At 45.5% G+C, this 14,506-nt stretch overlaps 1 protein-coding gene across 2 annotated transcripts in view; it reads left to right on the plus strand.

The window, feature by feature from the left end:
* Positions 1–9,537, plus strand: part of KARS1 (lysyl-tRNA synthetase 1) — a 19,484-nt gene extending 9,947 nt beyond the window's left edge. The window contains exons 4-14 of one of the 2 annotated variants that reach the window (XM_010382989.2): positions 896–989; positions 1,343–1,529; positions 1,633–1,758; positions 3,128–3,247; positions 5,241–5,403; positions 5,508–5,681; positions 5,832–5,917; positions 6,568–6,653; positions 7,536–7,662; positions 8,361–8,504; positions 9,255–9,537. In XM_010382989.2, coding sequence (XP_010381291.2) covers positions 896–989; positions 1,343–1,529; positions 1,633–1,758; positions 3,128–3,247; positions 5,241–5,403; positions 5,508–5,681; positions 5,832–5,917; positions 6,568–6,653; positions 7,536–7,662; positions 8,361–8,504; positions 9,255–9,353 — 1,406 coding nt within the window. In that variant the 3' untranslated portion in view covers positions 9,354–9,537. The remainder of the gene's footprint in view (positions 1–895; positions 990–1,342; positions 1,530–1,632; positions 1,759–3,127; positions 3,248–5,240; positions 5,404–5,507; positions 5,682–5,831; positions 5,918–6,567; positions 6,654–7,535; positions 7,663–8,360; positions 8,505–9,254) is intronic. The other variant, XM_010382987.2, reaches the window with a different exon arrangement.
* The last annotated feature ends 4,969 nt before the right edge of the window (positions 9,538–14,506 follow it).

Consider the following 14,506-nt stretch of genomic DNA (forward strand, 5'->3'; position numbering starts at 1 on the left):
CCTTACCTGTATAGAAATGGGCACATCCCCTCCCAGCTTCAGCTGCTTTCCTGTAGGAAAAGGTTCACATTTTCCAGTGGATACCTTTGGCCAATTGGGCATTCTCCAGTTCTCAGATCCCTCCCATACCCCATTCCTCCCCACTGCTTTTTCCCCGTGTAGAGGTGTTGTGACTCTTGGTTTACCTCATTGCTTATATTTGGGGGTTCTTGGCAACATCTTCCCACATCATTTTGTTGTAAATTTTGTCCATGGATTTTTCACAGCTGTGCTTTCTATTTTTATTTGAGGATTCAAGGAAATCCAAAAACTCTGCTGCTCCCAGCACCACCATCTTCCAGGCATCCAGTGACTTATCTTGAAAGCCAGGTCTCCCTGCATGTCTTTAACTGATTTGAATGGAGATCGTTGGCCTGAGGGAAAAATGGGGGTTAGACCTCAAGCTAAAATCAGATTGTACTGCTTGGTGTTCTGCCCTGGCGGGGAAAAAAAAAAAAAAAAAAAATACAGGCCAGTACGGTGGCTCACGCCTGTAATCCCATCACTTTGGGAGGCTGAGGTGGGTGGGTCACTTCAGCCCAGGAGTTCAAGACCAGCCTGGGCAACAGGGTAAAACCCCCTCTCCAGTTAAAAAAAAAAATTAGCCGGGTGTGGTGGTGCGCATCTGTAATCCCAGCTACTCAGGAGGCTGAGGTAGGAGAATTACTTAAACCTGGGAGGCGGAGGTTGCCGTGAGCCGAGATCATGCCACTGCACTCCAGCCTGGGCAACAGAGCAAGACTCTGTCTCCAAAAAAAAAATATATATATATATGCAGAGGGAGCTTTTTTTGACACTGATACTGTAAAATGACTTCTGGTTCTGTAAGGCAGTATTTTTGCTCTTCTTTTTCTAGGTAGGATCCATGCCAAAAGAGCTTCTGGGGGAAAGCTCATCTTCTATGATCTTCGAGGAGAGGGAGTGAAATTGCAAGTCATGGCCAATTCCAGGTATCTCGAAATATCCAGTTATAGACCTTTCTTGGTTGGCCTAGAACAACACAGCAATAGGCTGATGTGGTCTTACTGGTATTTGAAGTTAGAGTAAGAAGGAGTCGGACATGGTTGGGGAAGATTCAGAAGAAGATAACATGGCCACCTGGTCACCTGTAAAGTGATGACTGCCCTCAAGTTATATGACAGTAAAGTAAAGGATAGTCCTTTTTTAATAGTGGCCCCTGAATCTGAGCTGCTTCTTGGGCTCACATTAACTAGGTATTAACAGTTGAGTGAGGGTTCCAGGAACCCAGTAGTCAGTGTTCATTTGAATTGTTCTTACTGAATTACATTTCCTTTTCACTCAGAAATTATAAATCAGAAGAAGAATTTATTCATATTAATAACAAACTGCGTCGGGGAGACATAATTGGAGTTCAGGGGAATCCTGGGAAAACCAAGAAGGGTGAGCTGAGCATTATTCCGTATGAGATCACACTGCTGTCTCCCTGTTTGCATATGTTACCTCATCTTCACTTTGGCCTCAAAGACAAGGTAAGCGTTCATGCCTCCTAGCTGTGGCATGGGGGTGCCTTTTGTTTTATCATACCATCGAATCAGACATACCAGTGATTTCTAACTGCTTCTTTTGGTTTAGGAAACAAGGTATCGCCAGAGATACTTGGACTTGATCCTGAATGACTTCGTTAGGCAGAAATTTATCATCCGCTCTAAGATGATCACATACATAAGAAGTTTCCTGGATGAGCTGGGATTCCTAGAGGTAAGGAGAGTTCCTTGCCTGACGTGATGAGCTGCCTTGCAATGCTTGCCGCCTCCTCTCCCTTGCCTTCCTTTTCCAAAGCATATCCTGTGTCATGCTTAATGAGAATGTCCCCTTTCTTGCCATTGTCTCTGTTCTACCTTGTCCTGATTAGGAAGGCAGGAGCTGACTTCCAAGATAATGGACAAGGTATAGGGCCATCCACATGCTAATGATGTCACATTCAATATGTATTCAAATCATTTTGCTTTTTTGTAGCATTACATATTTTTTGATTGTATTAGAAAAGCAAACACACATACCATAAAACAAATTCAAACAATAAATTAAATAGAAGCAAAACTGAAAGTACCCTTTCACTCCTTCTGACTAACTTCCATCCCCAAACTTGAGTTTGATATGTATCCTTCCGCACCATTTACTGGGCATATATACATACATACATGTGCATGTTGCGGATGGAGTGCACATATGTAAACAATGTGGAGCGGTTTTGCTTTTGCTTTAAATATGAGTGAAGTCACACTGTACGTATTGTGATGGACCTGCTTTTATTTCACTTAAGATATTCTGGAACTCTTTGTATGAGATAGGTAGATATTCCTTCTTAATGCTGCATTGTTTGTTTCAACAAGTATCTTTACACACATGTTCAAGTGTTTCTGTAGGATGGATTTCTAGAAGTAGAATAAGTCAAAGGATATAAACAGTTAAAATTTTTTTATACAATCAGTTGAGATAACTCAGTACCTTCAGACCAGCCTAATTTTTACATTTTTAATAAATACTACAAATTGGGCTGGGCTCGCTCGGTGGCTCACGCCTGTAATCCCAGCACTTTGGGAGGCCGAGACGGGCGGATCACAAGGTCAGGAGATCGAGACCATCCTGGCTAACACAGTGAAACGCTGTCTCTACAAAAAATTAGCCGGGTGTGGTGGCAGGTGCCTATAGTCCTCGCTGCTTGGGAGGCTGAGGCAGGAGAATAGCGTGAACCCGGGAGGCAGAGCTTGCTGTGAGCCGAGGTCACGCCACTGCACTCCAGCCTGGGCAACAGAGCAAGACTCTGTCTCAAAAAAATAAATACTGCAAATTGAACTCAAGAAAGGCTATATCCATTTAGATTCTTATTTACAGCTTATGAAAGTTCATGGTACTATATTAATGGTGTTAGGTATTAATAGAAATTGAAACACCATCGTAGAAATACTATCTGTTCTTTTTTGTCAAGCACTTGCACGTTACTGTTGAACTTATTAACATTTAGTTTGGGATATAACAGGTTTAGACTATATTACATGCAAAGCATGATCTGTCCCCAAGGCCTCTGGTTATCTAAGGACTGAATGTTTCTCTCTGTCTTTTTTAGATTGAAACTCCCATGATGAACATCATCCCAGGGGGAGCTATGGCCAAGCCTTTCATCACTTATCACAACGAGCTGGATATGAACTTATATATGAGAATTGCTCCAGAACTCTATCATAAGGTAGTCAAAAATATTACATCCTGTTACCTTAAAGAAGCAGAAAGCTGGAAAACCATTGGCTAGACAGGTGTAGTCAGAAATAAGAGGAGCAGAGAGAGAGTAAAGCAGCCAAGAAAGTGTTCTGATGGGTCAGGTGTGTGGACGTGAGTAACACTGCCAGAATTTCTCTACGAGATCAATAGAGCATTGTAGGGCAGAGGCCAAAGGGATTGTCTTTCCCATGTATACAGGCACTCCTTACCTACTTTGGTTCCCCTAAAACTTTTAAGATACAGTCTTACTTGGATTAGATCTGATGTAAGTCTTTCATAGAAGAAAGAGCCTAATCTCTCTGTGGAAGTTGGAAATCATACCTTCATGCCTGGCGCGGTGGCTCACGCCTGTAATCCCAGCCACTTTGGGAGGCCGAGGCGGGTGGATCACTTGAGGTCAGGAGTTTGAGAGCAGCCTGGCCAACATGGTGAAACCCAGTGTCTGCAAAAATACAAAAATTAGCTGGGTATGATGGCGGGCGCCTGTAATCCCAGCTACTCGGGAGACAGGCAGGAGGATTGCTTGAACCCAGGAGGCAGAGGTTGCAGTGAGCCGAGATCTGCCACTGCACTCCAGTCTGGGTGACAGAATGAGACTCTGTCTCAAAAAAAAAAAGTATCTTCAAATCGCTATAAAGATGTCTTTTCAAATTCCCAGGTAAATATTGAAGATTATTATTCAGGATTCTTTGTTGCATACAACAGAACCTGTTATAACTAGTTGAAGCAAAATAAAAATTTATTCAGCTCTATAGGTGAGGTATTGCTCCTCACAAGAGGGCATTAGCTGCGGGGGTCTGCCCACAGACCCTGACCTAAACAATGGATGAATGAAACATACACTGAAAATACAGATACTCTGTTTTGCCAGTCCTGCTGAGTGTCTGACTGCCCGCACACCAAGAGAGGTTTGTCACTGCGGCTGACCATGAGCAGCTCGCACTCCAGGCATTTATTTAGTATAGAATTAACAACAGAAGCTTTGAGTAAACACATTTGTGGATAATTAACATGGTTAAGAGAGTAGTTCTAGGAATTATTAAAGCTCAGGTACTGCCGTCTAAAGTAAATACCATTAGGGGGCAGTATCTTTGGTCGACCTCCCCCCAAGAGGGCCATGTGGGTCAAAGGTTAGTTAATGGAGATAGGGTAAACAGATTTAACTGAGAAAGCCTCTGTTGTCTGTAGTATTTACCCTATGATCTAATGCTGTAAGGTAAGAACCAGCTCCCTTCAGCCTGTTCAGTTATTACAAGCTACATAACCTTTCGGCCTTCCAAAAGGTTTGTGACTATTATAACTTTCCCCAATATTTCCCTTTAATATTTCTGTTATCATCCTGAGTGAATCCCCGCATACAGATAGCTCACAGTCCCCAGGAGGATCAGAGAATCAGGCTTGGAAACTACACAACTAGGAATGATTCTGAGTCATATTAGAATAGGCTGTTCTCATAGAGAACCCAGTGTTTTTTCCTACTAGGCACAGTTACTACAACTCATAACCCTGGCACTAGGCACAAGTCACTGCCACTAGGACCTCTGCAATCTAAATGCTACCTATGACTGGCCCCCTTCACTAGAATGAATTCTGTGCAATACCTACATCTTCTGTTAGTAGCTTCCATGCTGAAGTCTCACAGGTGTATCTGACTGGTGGAGTGTGGCTCACACGCCTGCGGCCTAACCCCAAGAGACGCTGCTTCCTTGGGGAGGCTCAGACTCAACGGTGGGGGATGCCCAAGACAGGAAGAGTATCCAGAAGTCCTGGGCAGCCAAAAAAGAGGGGTAACTATCCACACTACAAGGGTCTAAAGAGAGCAGGGTGCTTGGCATTTTGACTAGAGACCTGAGAGCATGCCTAACCTGTGAAAACCAAGTTATGGCTTTTGGAGACTAAAACTTCCCAGAGCTGTTAATATAAGATTAGCTGTCATGACCGTGGCCGTGTGTTGCTGTTAGATGCTTGTGGTTGGTGGCATCGACCGGGTTTATGAAATTGGACGCCAGTTCCGGAATGAGGGGATTGATTTGACGCACAATCCTGAGTTCACCACCTGTGAGTTCTACATGGCCTATGCAGACTATCACGATGTCATGGAAATCACCGAGAAGATGGTTTCAGGTGACTCCTGCTCTCCGTCATACTCATCGGGTGGTTTGGTATGCTGCTTTCAGAGGAGGGCTGCCTGGGTGTCATCCCCACTAAATAACAAGTTTCTCTCCCAGGGATGGTGAAGCATATTACAGGCAGTTACAAGGTCACCTACCACCCAGATGGCCCAGAGGGCCAAGCCTACGATATTGACTTCACCCCACCCTTCCGGCGAATCAACATGATAGAAGAGCTTGAGAAAGCCCTGGGGATGAAGCTGCCAGAAACTAACCTCTTTGAAACTGAAGGTAAAGTGACAACACTCACTCCTCCTCTCTTCTGTCCAGCTCTGAATTTGATTGGGTCAGAGCTAGAATTTCCCACACTATTCTCTTTACTTACATTTTTACTTGGCTAATGTGATGTCTCCTGCCGTAACTTGTGCATTTGTATCCCAGAAACTCGCAAAATTCTTGATGATATCTGTGTGGCAAAAGCTGTTGAATGCCCTCCACCTCGGACCACAGCCAGGCTCCTGGACAAGGTGAGCGGCTCCGCCTTTGTTGTACATGTCCTCATCTGGTGCTGAACAGTTCCCTCTTCCCTGGGAAAATGATCCCCACTGGGGAGAGTTCATTTCTGCACCTTCACAGGAAAACCCTAAAGAGTTTGAACAAGAGAAATAACAAACTTCAACCTGTCATACTAAGCTCTATGCCAAATAATTTATGGTGTGATCTCTGTTAATCCTTTCCAGCTTTTAAAAAGCTATAGGGTAGGGCGGGTGCGGTGGCTCACACCTGTAATCCCAGCAGTTCAGGAGGCCGAGGCGGGCGAATCACCTGAGGTCAGGAGTTTGAAACCAGCCTGGCCAACATGGTGAAACCCCGTCTCTACTAAAAATACAAAAATTAGCTGGGTGTGGTGGCGGGCACCTGTAATCCCAGATATTCAGGAGGCTGAGGCACAAGAATCACTGGAGCTCGGGAGGGGGAGGTTGCAGCAGGCTGAGATTGTGCCACTGCACTCCAGCCTGGGCGACAGAGCGAGACTCCATCTCAATAATAGTAATAATAATAATAAATAACTATAGGATAAACCCATCTGGATGGGAGCTGAGGTCTTCTGTCTGGGCTGGGATGATCAAATACTATTCAGAAATGGTGACTGACTCTGCTTTTCTTTCTCATTAAGCTTGTTGGGGAGTTCCTGGAAGTGACTTGCATCAATCCTACATTCATCTGTGATCACCCACAGATAATGAGCCCTTTGGCTAAATGGTAAGATTCCAGTTACGTATTGCTACGTAACAGCCCCAGAACTTAGTGGTGTTAAACAACAGTTTATTGTCAAGATTTTGTGGGTTGACTGGTGGTCTTTCTGCTGGGTGGTGTTGACTAGGATAACCCAAGGGGCTTTTTTTCAACTGGGGATTCTGCCAGGGCACTTTGGTTCTCCTCCATGTGGTCACTCCACATAGAATCTTGTCCTCCAGGGCCTCTTCATGTGGCCTCTCTGGCAGCAGAGCCTGGGCTTCCTTTCAGCATGGCGGTTGGGCCCTAAGGAGAAGCTTCCAAAAGAACAGACCTCATTGTGCAAACACATATCAAGCCTCTGCTGATATCCCATTGGCCAAACCAAGACATGTTGCCAGCCCAGGTGAAGGAGGCTACACGTGGGCATGAATACAAGAGGTGTGGTCCATTGTAACAGTCTGCCACACTGGCCTGTTAGGAAGGTCACTAAACCTTCCTGGTTTCTCTCACCCTCCTCACCATTGTACCAAATGATTTGTTGCTGAGAGTGCATGCAGGCTTCAGACTGCAATCAGTAACACTTTTGAGTCCACTAGAGTTCAATTCTTGTATTAGATGTTTGATCATTAGACCAACCTGGCCAATATGGTGAAACCCTGTCTCTACTAAAAATACAAAAATTAGCCAGGCATAGTGACGTGCGCCTGTGATCCCAGCTACTCAGGGCTGAGGCAGGAGAAGCTTTTGAACCCAGGAGGCGGAGGTTGCAGTGAGCCGAGATCACACCACTGCACTCCAGCCTAGGCAACAGCGAGCCTCCATCTCAAAAGGGAAAAAAAAAAAAAAAAGAATTTAGCTCATTAGGGGCCTGTATATTCAGCCTCCTCTTTGGTCTCCTGTCCCTAGGCACCGCTCTAAAGAGGGTCTGACTGAGCGCTTTGAACTATTTGTCATGAAGAAAGAGATATGCAATGCCTACACTGAGCTGAATGATCCCATGCGGCAGCGGCAGCTTTTTGAAGAACAGGCCAAGGTGAGAAAGGGGACTGTGAGCAGAGGCTGTGCCAACTCACCAGGAGATACCAGCCTTAACCCTGATCTGTGTCAGCATATACGTTCTTGGTGACTTCAGAAGAAAGCCATAGGCTTTGCTGGAGGAAGTCACATTTCAAGATGGGGACTTCACCTGGTATTGACTCTGTAGTACATAAGAGGAACTTAGTTATTAATCACCGTATGGGAAGCATGGTGTTTGTCTTGAAAATACGTTTGCCAAACAAGAACGTTATTTTCTTAGATTATACATGTATTGAGGTGGCTTAGGGTTGGGAGGCAGGTAAAGATGGATGGAGAAGACAAAGCCCCCACAGGCTGCCTGCAGCAGGTGCTGTCACTGAGGGCTGCTTTCAGGAAATGCAAGAAAGACTCTTGGAATTGTCACAGTCTCCGAGAATTAACCTATTTGGAGTCCCAGAGCCCCCAAGCAGTGGAAGTGTTTTCTTTCAGAGAAATTTGTATGTGTTCTGAGGTCAATTTCATCAGTCCTGACCTCCAGGTCTTTGAAAGAAACGGCTGCATCTTGGGAGTTACTAGGAAATGAATTCCCAGCAAGTCCTGAGTGTCAGGAGCATCCAATGATGGTACTCCCACCTCGGAGCCTGTTAATGTGTTCACGCACACACTGAGATATCCTAGAAGATGATCACCTTTTGGTTCTCTTTCCTTGTCTAGGCCAAGGCTGCAGGTGATGATGAGGCCATGTTCATAGATGAAAACTTCTGTACTGCCCTGGAATACGGGCTGCCCCCGACAGGTGGCTTTGGCATGGGCCTTGACCGAGTCGCCATGTTTCTCACGGACTCCAACAACATCAAGGTACGTAGCAGCCGTCCACAGCGCATACTGCCCTGAAGAAGCTCCATTGTGTTGCAGCCAGGGCATGGTGGGCCTGGAGGATAAAATTAAGGAAGCGATTTGGACTGGGAAGAGGAGCAGGCAGAGGAGTTCCATGCCACTCACAGGAGGGCCAGAGCCTCTGACCTTGAAGGATTTGGGTTTTTTTCTCCCAGAGGCAGAAGGAATACTAACTGTTTGCATTTCTTGAGGATCCGGGGAAGTCTCCGTGCATTATTTCAGCTAATTAAGTCAGCCGATGAGCTGTAGAAACTGTTGTTTCCCATTTTTACAGATGAGGAAATCAAATTTCCATAGAAATTCATCCTTTTAACATAGTGCCCTAGGCAGTGCTATGCATTTGTTCTTTGTCATCTGTAACTGAGAGGGTCTGAGTTGAAATAAAAGAACACATGTGTCTTTTCAGCTGGAATATACTAATCTCTCTTTTTTTTTTTTTTTTTTGAGACGGAGTCTTGCTCTGTCGCCCAGGCTGGAGTGCAGTGGCCGGATCTCAGCTCACTATAAGCTCCGCCTCCCGGGTTCCCGCTATTCTCCTGCCTCAGCCTCCCGAGTAGCTGGGACTACAGGCGCCCGCCACGTCGCCCGGCTAGGAATATACTAATCTCTAGATTTTGGTGGTGACAACAGAGGCAAAAGGAATGGGTAGATAGGTGTGAAAAAATGTTCAGAGTGCTTCTTAGCTTCAAGGTACATTTTTATCTCCCACAGGAAGTACTTCTGTTTCCGGCCATGAAACCCGAAGACAAGAAAGAGAATGTAGCAACCACTGATACGCTGGAAAGCACAACAATTGGCACTTCTGTCTGAAAATGATAATTGCAAGTTGTATAACTCAGGCGTCTTTGCATTTCTGCGAAAGATCAAGTCTGCAAGAGAATTCTCGTGTGCTGCTTTCCATTTGACACCGCAGTTCGGTTCAGCCATTAGAAGAGAAACAAGGAATTAAAATTTTCTTTTTAATCCTTGTTACCAAATAAACCATTTGTCTGTTCTCTTTACCTTTAGAATGTCAACTTTTTTTCCCAGACGGCTGGCCTAATGAATGTTTAGGATTTTACCATCTTATTCGTTTAACAAATTTATATTAATGTCTGCCCTGTACCAGGCATTGTTCTAAGGGATTGGGGACACAGCAGTGAACAAAAGCCAAGTTCCTGCTTTCATGGAACTTGTATTATTTCTTTGGGATAGTGAGGAGAAGTAGACAAACAAAAAACAAGTAAATATGTGTTCTTTCTGGTGGTGGTATATACCAAGAGGAAAAATGGAGCAGGGTAAGGGGACAGAGGTGCTATTTTAGAGGTGGAGGGAACAGTGCTACTTTATGGTGGTCAGGAAGACCTCTGCTAGGCATTTCAGTAGAGATCTGGAGACTGAGCTGGGGAGGTCTGTGGGAAAAAGCCATTCGGACCAAAGGACTATGTTTTTTTTTTTTTTTTTTTTTTTTTTGAGACAGAGTCTCGCTCTGTCGCCCAGGCTGGAGTGCAGTGGTGGGATCTCAGCTCACTGCAAGCTCCACCTCCCGGGTTCCCGCTATTCTCCTGCCTCAGCCTCCCGAGTAGCTGGGACTACAGGCGCCCGCCACCTCGCCCGGCTAGTTTTTTTGTATTTTTAGTAGAGACGGGGTTTCACCATGTTAGCCAGGATGGTCTCGATCTCCTGACCTCGTGATCCGCCCGTCTCAGCCTCCCAAAGTGCTGGGATTACAGGCTTGAGCCACCGCGCCCGGCCAGGACTATGTTTTTGAGGAATGGCAGAGGGTCTGGTGTGACTGGACAGGGATGAGTGTAGGTCAGTGAGGGGCCAGATCACGCAGGCCCCTGGAAGCCACGCAGAAAAGTATGTGTTTTCTGAGGGAGATGAGATCCCATGGAAGGGTTTTGAGCAGAGGAGTGTTTTTCAAGGATTATTACAGTTTCTGTGTGGCGGACAAGAGCCAAGAAGGGAGACTAGCTGAGCAGTCACCATGGGCTGAGGACACAGTGGCTGGGACATGGGTGGAGCAGTGGAAATGGTTACAAGTGGTTGCACTTTGCCTGTGTTCCTGACGGCAGAAGAATTTGGTGATGGAATGTGGGTTGTGATAAAAAAGAGGCCAAAAGTGATTTCACGGTTTTGGGCCTGAACAGCTAGAAGAAAAAGTTGCCCTCTGAAGTGCAGGTTTCAGAGGGAAGGTTGGAAGTTTGGTTTTGGACATGTTAAATTCGACATGCCTGTTAGACAGCCGCATGGAAATAGCAGAATGTTGAGTAATGAATGTGAAGTTTTCTCATTATTTTCAGCTCCATTCAATAGAGGTAAGAATGTGACAAGGGTGTGGCTGACGGCCTGCCATGAAAGTGGAGCCCCTGTTTCCTGACCCAGGGAGACAGCTGGGAAGACCTTTTTTCAGATGACAGAAGACTTAACCTTCTGCACCGCAGCAAAACCTCTGCAAGCATCCCAGTTTGGGAGCAGCCAGTCTCCTTTCACAGAGCAGGTTTCTGTTTCTGTAACTGGTAAACAGCCTAAGCATTCAGAATTACCCAGCAGAACTACCTCAGGGAGTGCAGAGCATGCCCACCCCTGCTGGCGTTTAAGCAGTACATGACCAGGTGGCATTTCAGAAGAAACATTTTCAGATGGCACATCCTCAGAAAGGGAGTGGTAACTAAAACGGGAGATAATAACCTCACCAAGGGAGGTGGTGGAAGGTCAAGGCCAGGTAAGGGACTAGGTTTCAGGTAATACTGTCAATGCAAACCATTGAAAAAGGCTACAAGGATTGATGATGTCATCAGTGACTTTACAGAGTGGTTTAATGGAGGGCTGGAGGCAGAAGCCTGCTGTCTGGTCTTGAGGTTAGGGATAGAAAGGAACTGAGGCAGCAGTAGACAACTTGTATGTGGGGGTTGGCAGGAAAAATGACCAAGAGTGTAAAAGCTAGAAGGGACAGAAGGGTCATAAAGTCCCCATTTCTTCTTCAAACAGTTGCAGGCTCACAATTTGCTAACTGCTCTACTGGGGTGAGCAGAAACAGGCATGGTCCGAAACTTCATCAAGCATCTACATTTGTAAAGAAAATAGATATGTAATAAATCATCCTCCAAAATTGTATAAAATGGCAGCTCAGGTAAATGGTTTGAAGGAGAGGTCCATCGGGTATTGAGAAACTATAATGGGCATGGACCTAGTTAGAGGAGGTTTCTCTGAGGACATTAGATCTGAAGGGAAGAGGGCTTTCCACGGTATGGCAACAGGTGCAAAAGCCCTGTGGTAGGAAGGGACATGGAGAAGACCAGTGACAGAGTACAGAAGCACAAAGAAATATGGAACTAGGTGAGGCGGGAAGGGGCTGACAATGCAGTACTGTGAGTACTACTGTGGGATTTTTGTATTTTAAGAGTACTGGGAAGCCAGTCGGGCATGGTGGCTCACGCCTGTAATCCCAGCAATTTGGGAGGTCAAGGCAGGTGGATCACTTGAGGTCTGGAATTCGAGACCAGACTGGCCAACATGGTGAAACCCCGTCTCTACCAAAAACACAAAAATTAGCAAGGTGTTGTGGCATGTGCCTGTAATCCTAGCTATTCGGGAGGCTGAAGTAGGAGAATTGCTTGAACCCGGGAGGCAGAGGTTGCAGTGAGCTGAGATTGTGCCACTGCGTTACAGCCTGAGCATCAGAGTGAGACTCCATCTCATAAAAAAAAATAAAGTACTGAGAAGGCATTCACTGAAGTATTGTTTAAGCAGTGGGGTGACATCAGATTTGTGATTTGAAAAGATTAGTCTTGCTGCTCTGTGAAAAATGAATTGGAGTTAAGGAAGAAAAGGTGGAAGTTCAGAGATGAGTGTAGCAATCCAAGAGATTCTATGATAGTGACTTTTACTATCGTATTGGCATGGAAGTGGAGATAAATGGATGGATTCAAGAGATAGGAAGTAAGATCAATAGGACTTGGTAATGGATTGCACTAAGGGGATTAAGGGAAGGGAAATAAGGAAGATGACTCACTTTTTAGTTATGCAACTAGATTGCTAGTAATACAAATCTCTGAGATAAAGAACCCTAGAAGAAGGTCTTTGATACCCCTTACCCCCACTGGAATATTTCTTTAAAGACAGAAGAGGCAGTCAGTTGCAGATTAAAGATACTGGACAGGAATGAGGAGCAAAGTCTTTGCCTTTGGAGGAGGGCCATGACCCATTTCCTTTGAACTAGAGAGAGGGATGGGGTTGAGCAAGTTGCATACATTTTTTTTTTTTTTTTTTTTTGAGAAGGAGTCTCACTCTGTCACCCAGGCTGGAGTGCAGTGGCCAGATCTCAGCTCACTGCAAACTCCGCCTCCCGGGTTTACGCCATTCTCCTGCCTCAGCCTCCCGAGTAGCTGGGACTACAGGCACCCGCCACCTCGCCCGGCTAGTTTTTTTTTTTTGTTTTTTTTTTTTTGTTTTTTTTTTTTTTTTTGAGGCGGAGTCTCGCTTTGTCGCCCGGACTGGAGTGCAGTGGCCGGATCTCAGCTCACTGCAAGCTCCGCCTCCCGGGTTTACGCCATTCTCCTGCCTCAGCCTCCCGTTTTGTATTTTTTTAGTAGAGACGGGGTTTCACCGTGTTAGCCAGGATGGTCTCGATCTCCTGACCTCGTGATCCGCCCGCCTCGGCCTCCCAAAGTGCTGGGATTACAGGCTTGAGCCACCGCGCCCGGCCGGCATTTGCATACATTTTTGAGGGCTAACAAAGAAAAATGAATTATTTCATTTTTAGTAATAGAGGCATTCAGTTACTGGGTGACAAAGCCCCCTGAACTATCCAGACAGCTATATTACCTATTCCTGGCAATCCAAAGGTTTTTAGACCTGTCCACTACACTGTAGTAGTACTGTACTACAGTAGCCACTAGCCACATGCAACTATACAGCATCTGAAATGTGGCTGGTCCAAATTGGGATGTATTCTAAGCGTAACACACATCAGATTTTTTAAACTTCGCATTAAAAACAGAACAGAACCTAAGTATTTTTTTAAAATATTGATACTGGGCGGCCGGGCACGGTGGCTCACACCTGTAATCCCAGCACCTTGGGAGGCCAAGGCGGGCGGATCATGAGGTCAGGAGATCGAAACCATCCTGGCTAACACGGTGAAACCCCGTCTCTACTAAAAATACAAAAACTTAGCCAGGCGTGGTGGCGGGAGCCTGTAGTCCCAGCTACTTGGGAGGCTGAGGCAGGAGAATGGCGTCAACCTGAGAGGCGGAGCTTAGAGTGAGCCGAGATCGCGCCACTGCACTCCAGCCTGAGTGACAGAGCAAGACTCCGTCTCAAAAAAAAAGAATATACATATATATGTATACACACATACATATATCTGATTTTTTAAACTTTGCATTAAAAACAGAAGTATTTATACACATATATGTGTGTGTGTGTATATATATATAGAGAGAGAGAGAGAGAGAGAGAGAGAGAGATCAGACGTCGTGACTCATGCTTGTAATCCCAGCACTTTGGGAGGTCGAGGCGGGCGGATCACTTGAGGTCAGGAGTTCAAGACCAGCCTACATAACATGGCGACACCCCTTCTCTACTAAAAATAACAAAAATTAGCCAGAGTGATGGCAAGCATCTGTAATCCCAGATTACAATCCCAGATTGCGCCACTGCAACTCCAGCCTGGGCGACAAAGCAAGACTCCATCTCAAAAAAATTTTTGATTATATGTTGAAATAATACTATTTGGGATGTGTGGGTTAAATAAAATATCTGATTGTTTGTATTTTGACTTTTTTAATGAAGCTACTGGAAATTTTTTTTTCCAGTTCCAGTTCCAGACGGGGTTTCGCCGTGTTAGCCGGGATGGTCTCGATCTCCTGACCTCGCGATCCGCCCGTCTCACCTCCCAAAGTGCTGGGATTACAGGCTTGAGCCACCGCGCCCGGCCAGCTACTGGAAATTTTTAGATTACTTATATGATTCGAATT

The sequence above is a fragment of the Rhinopithecus roxellana genome, chromosome 20, assembly GCF_007565055.1.
Source record: "Rhinopithecus roxellana isolate Shanxi Qingling chromosome 20, ASM756505v1, whole genome shotgun sequence".
NCBI classification, from domain to species: domain Eukaryota; kingdom Metazoa; phylum Chordata; class Mammalia; order Primates; family Cercopithecidae; genus Rhinopithecus; species Rhinopithecus roxellana.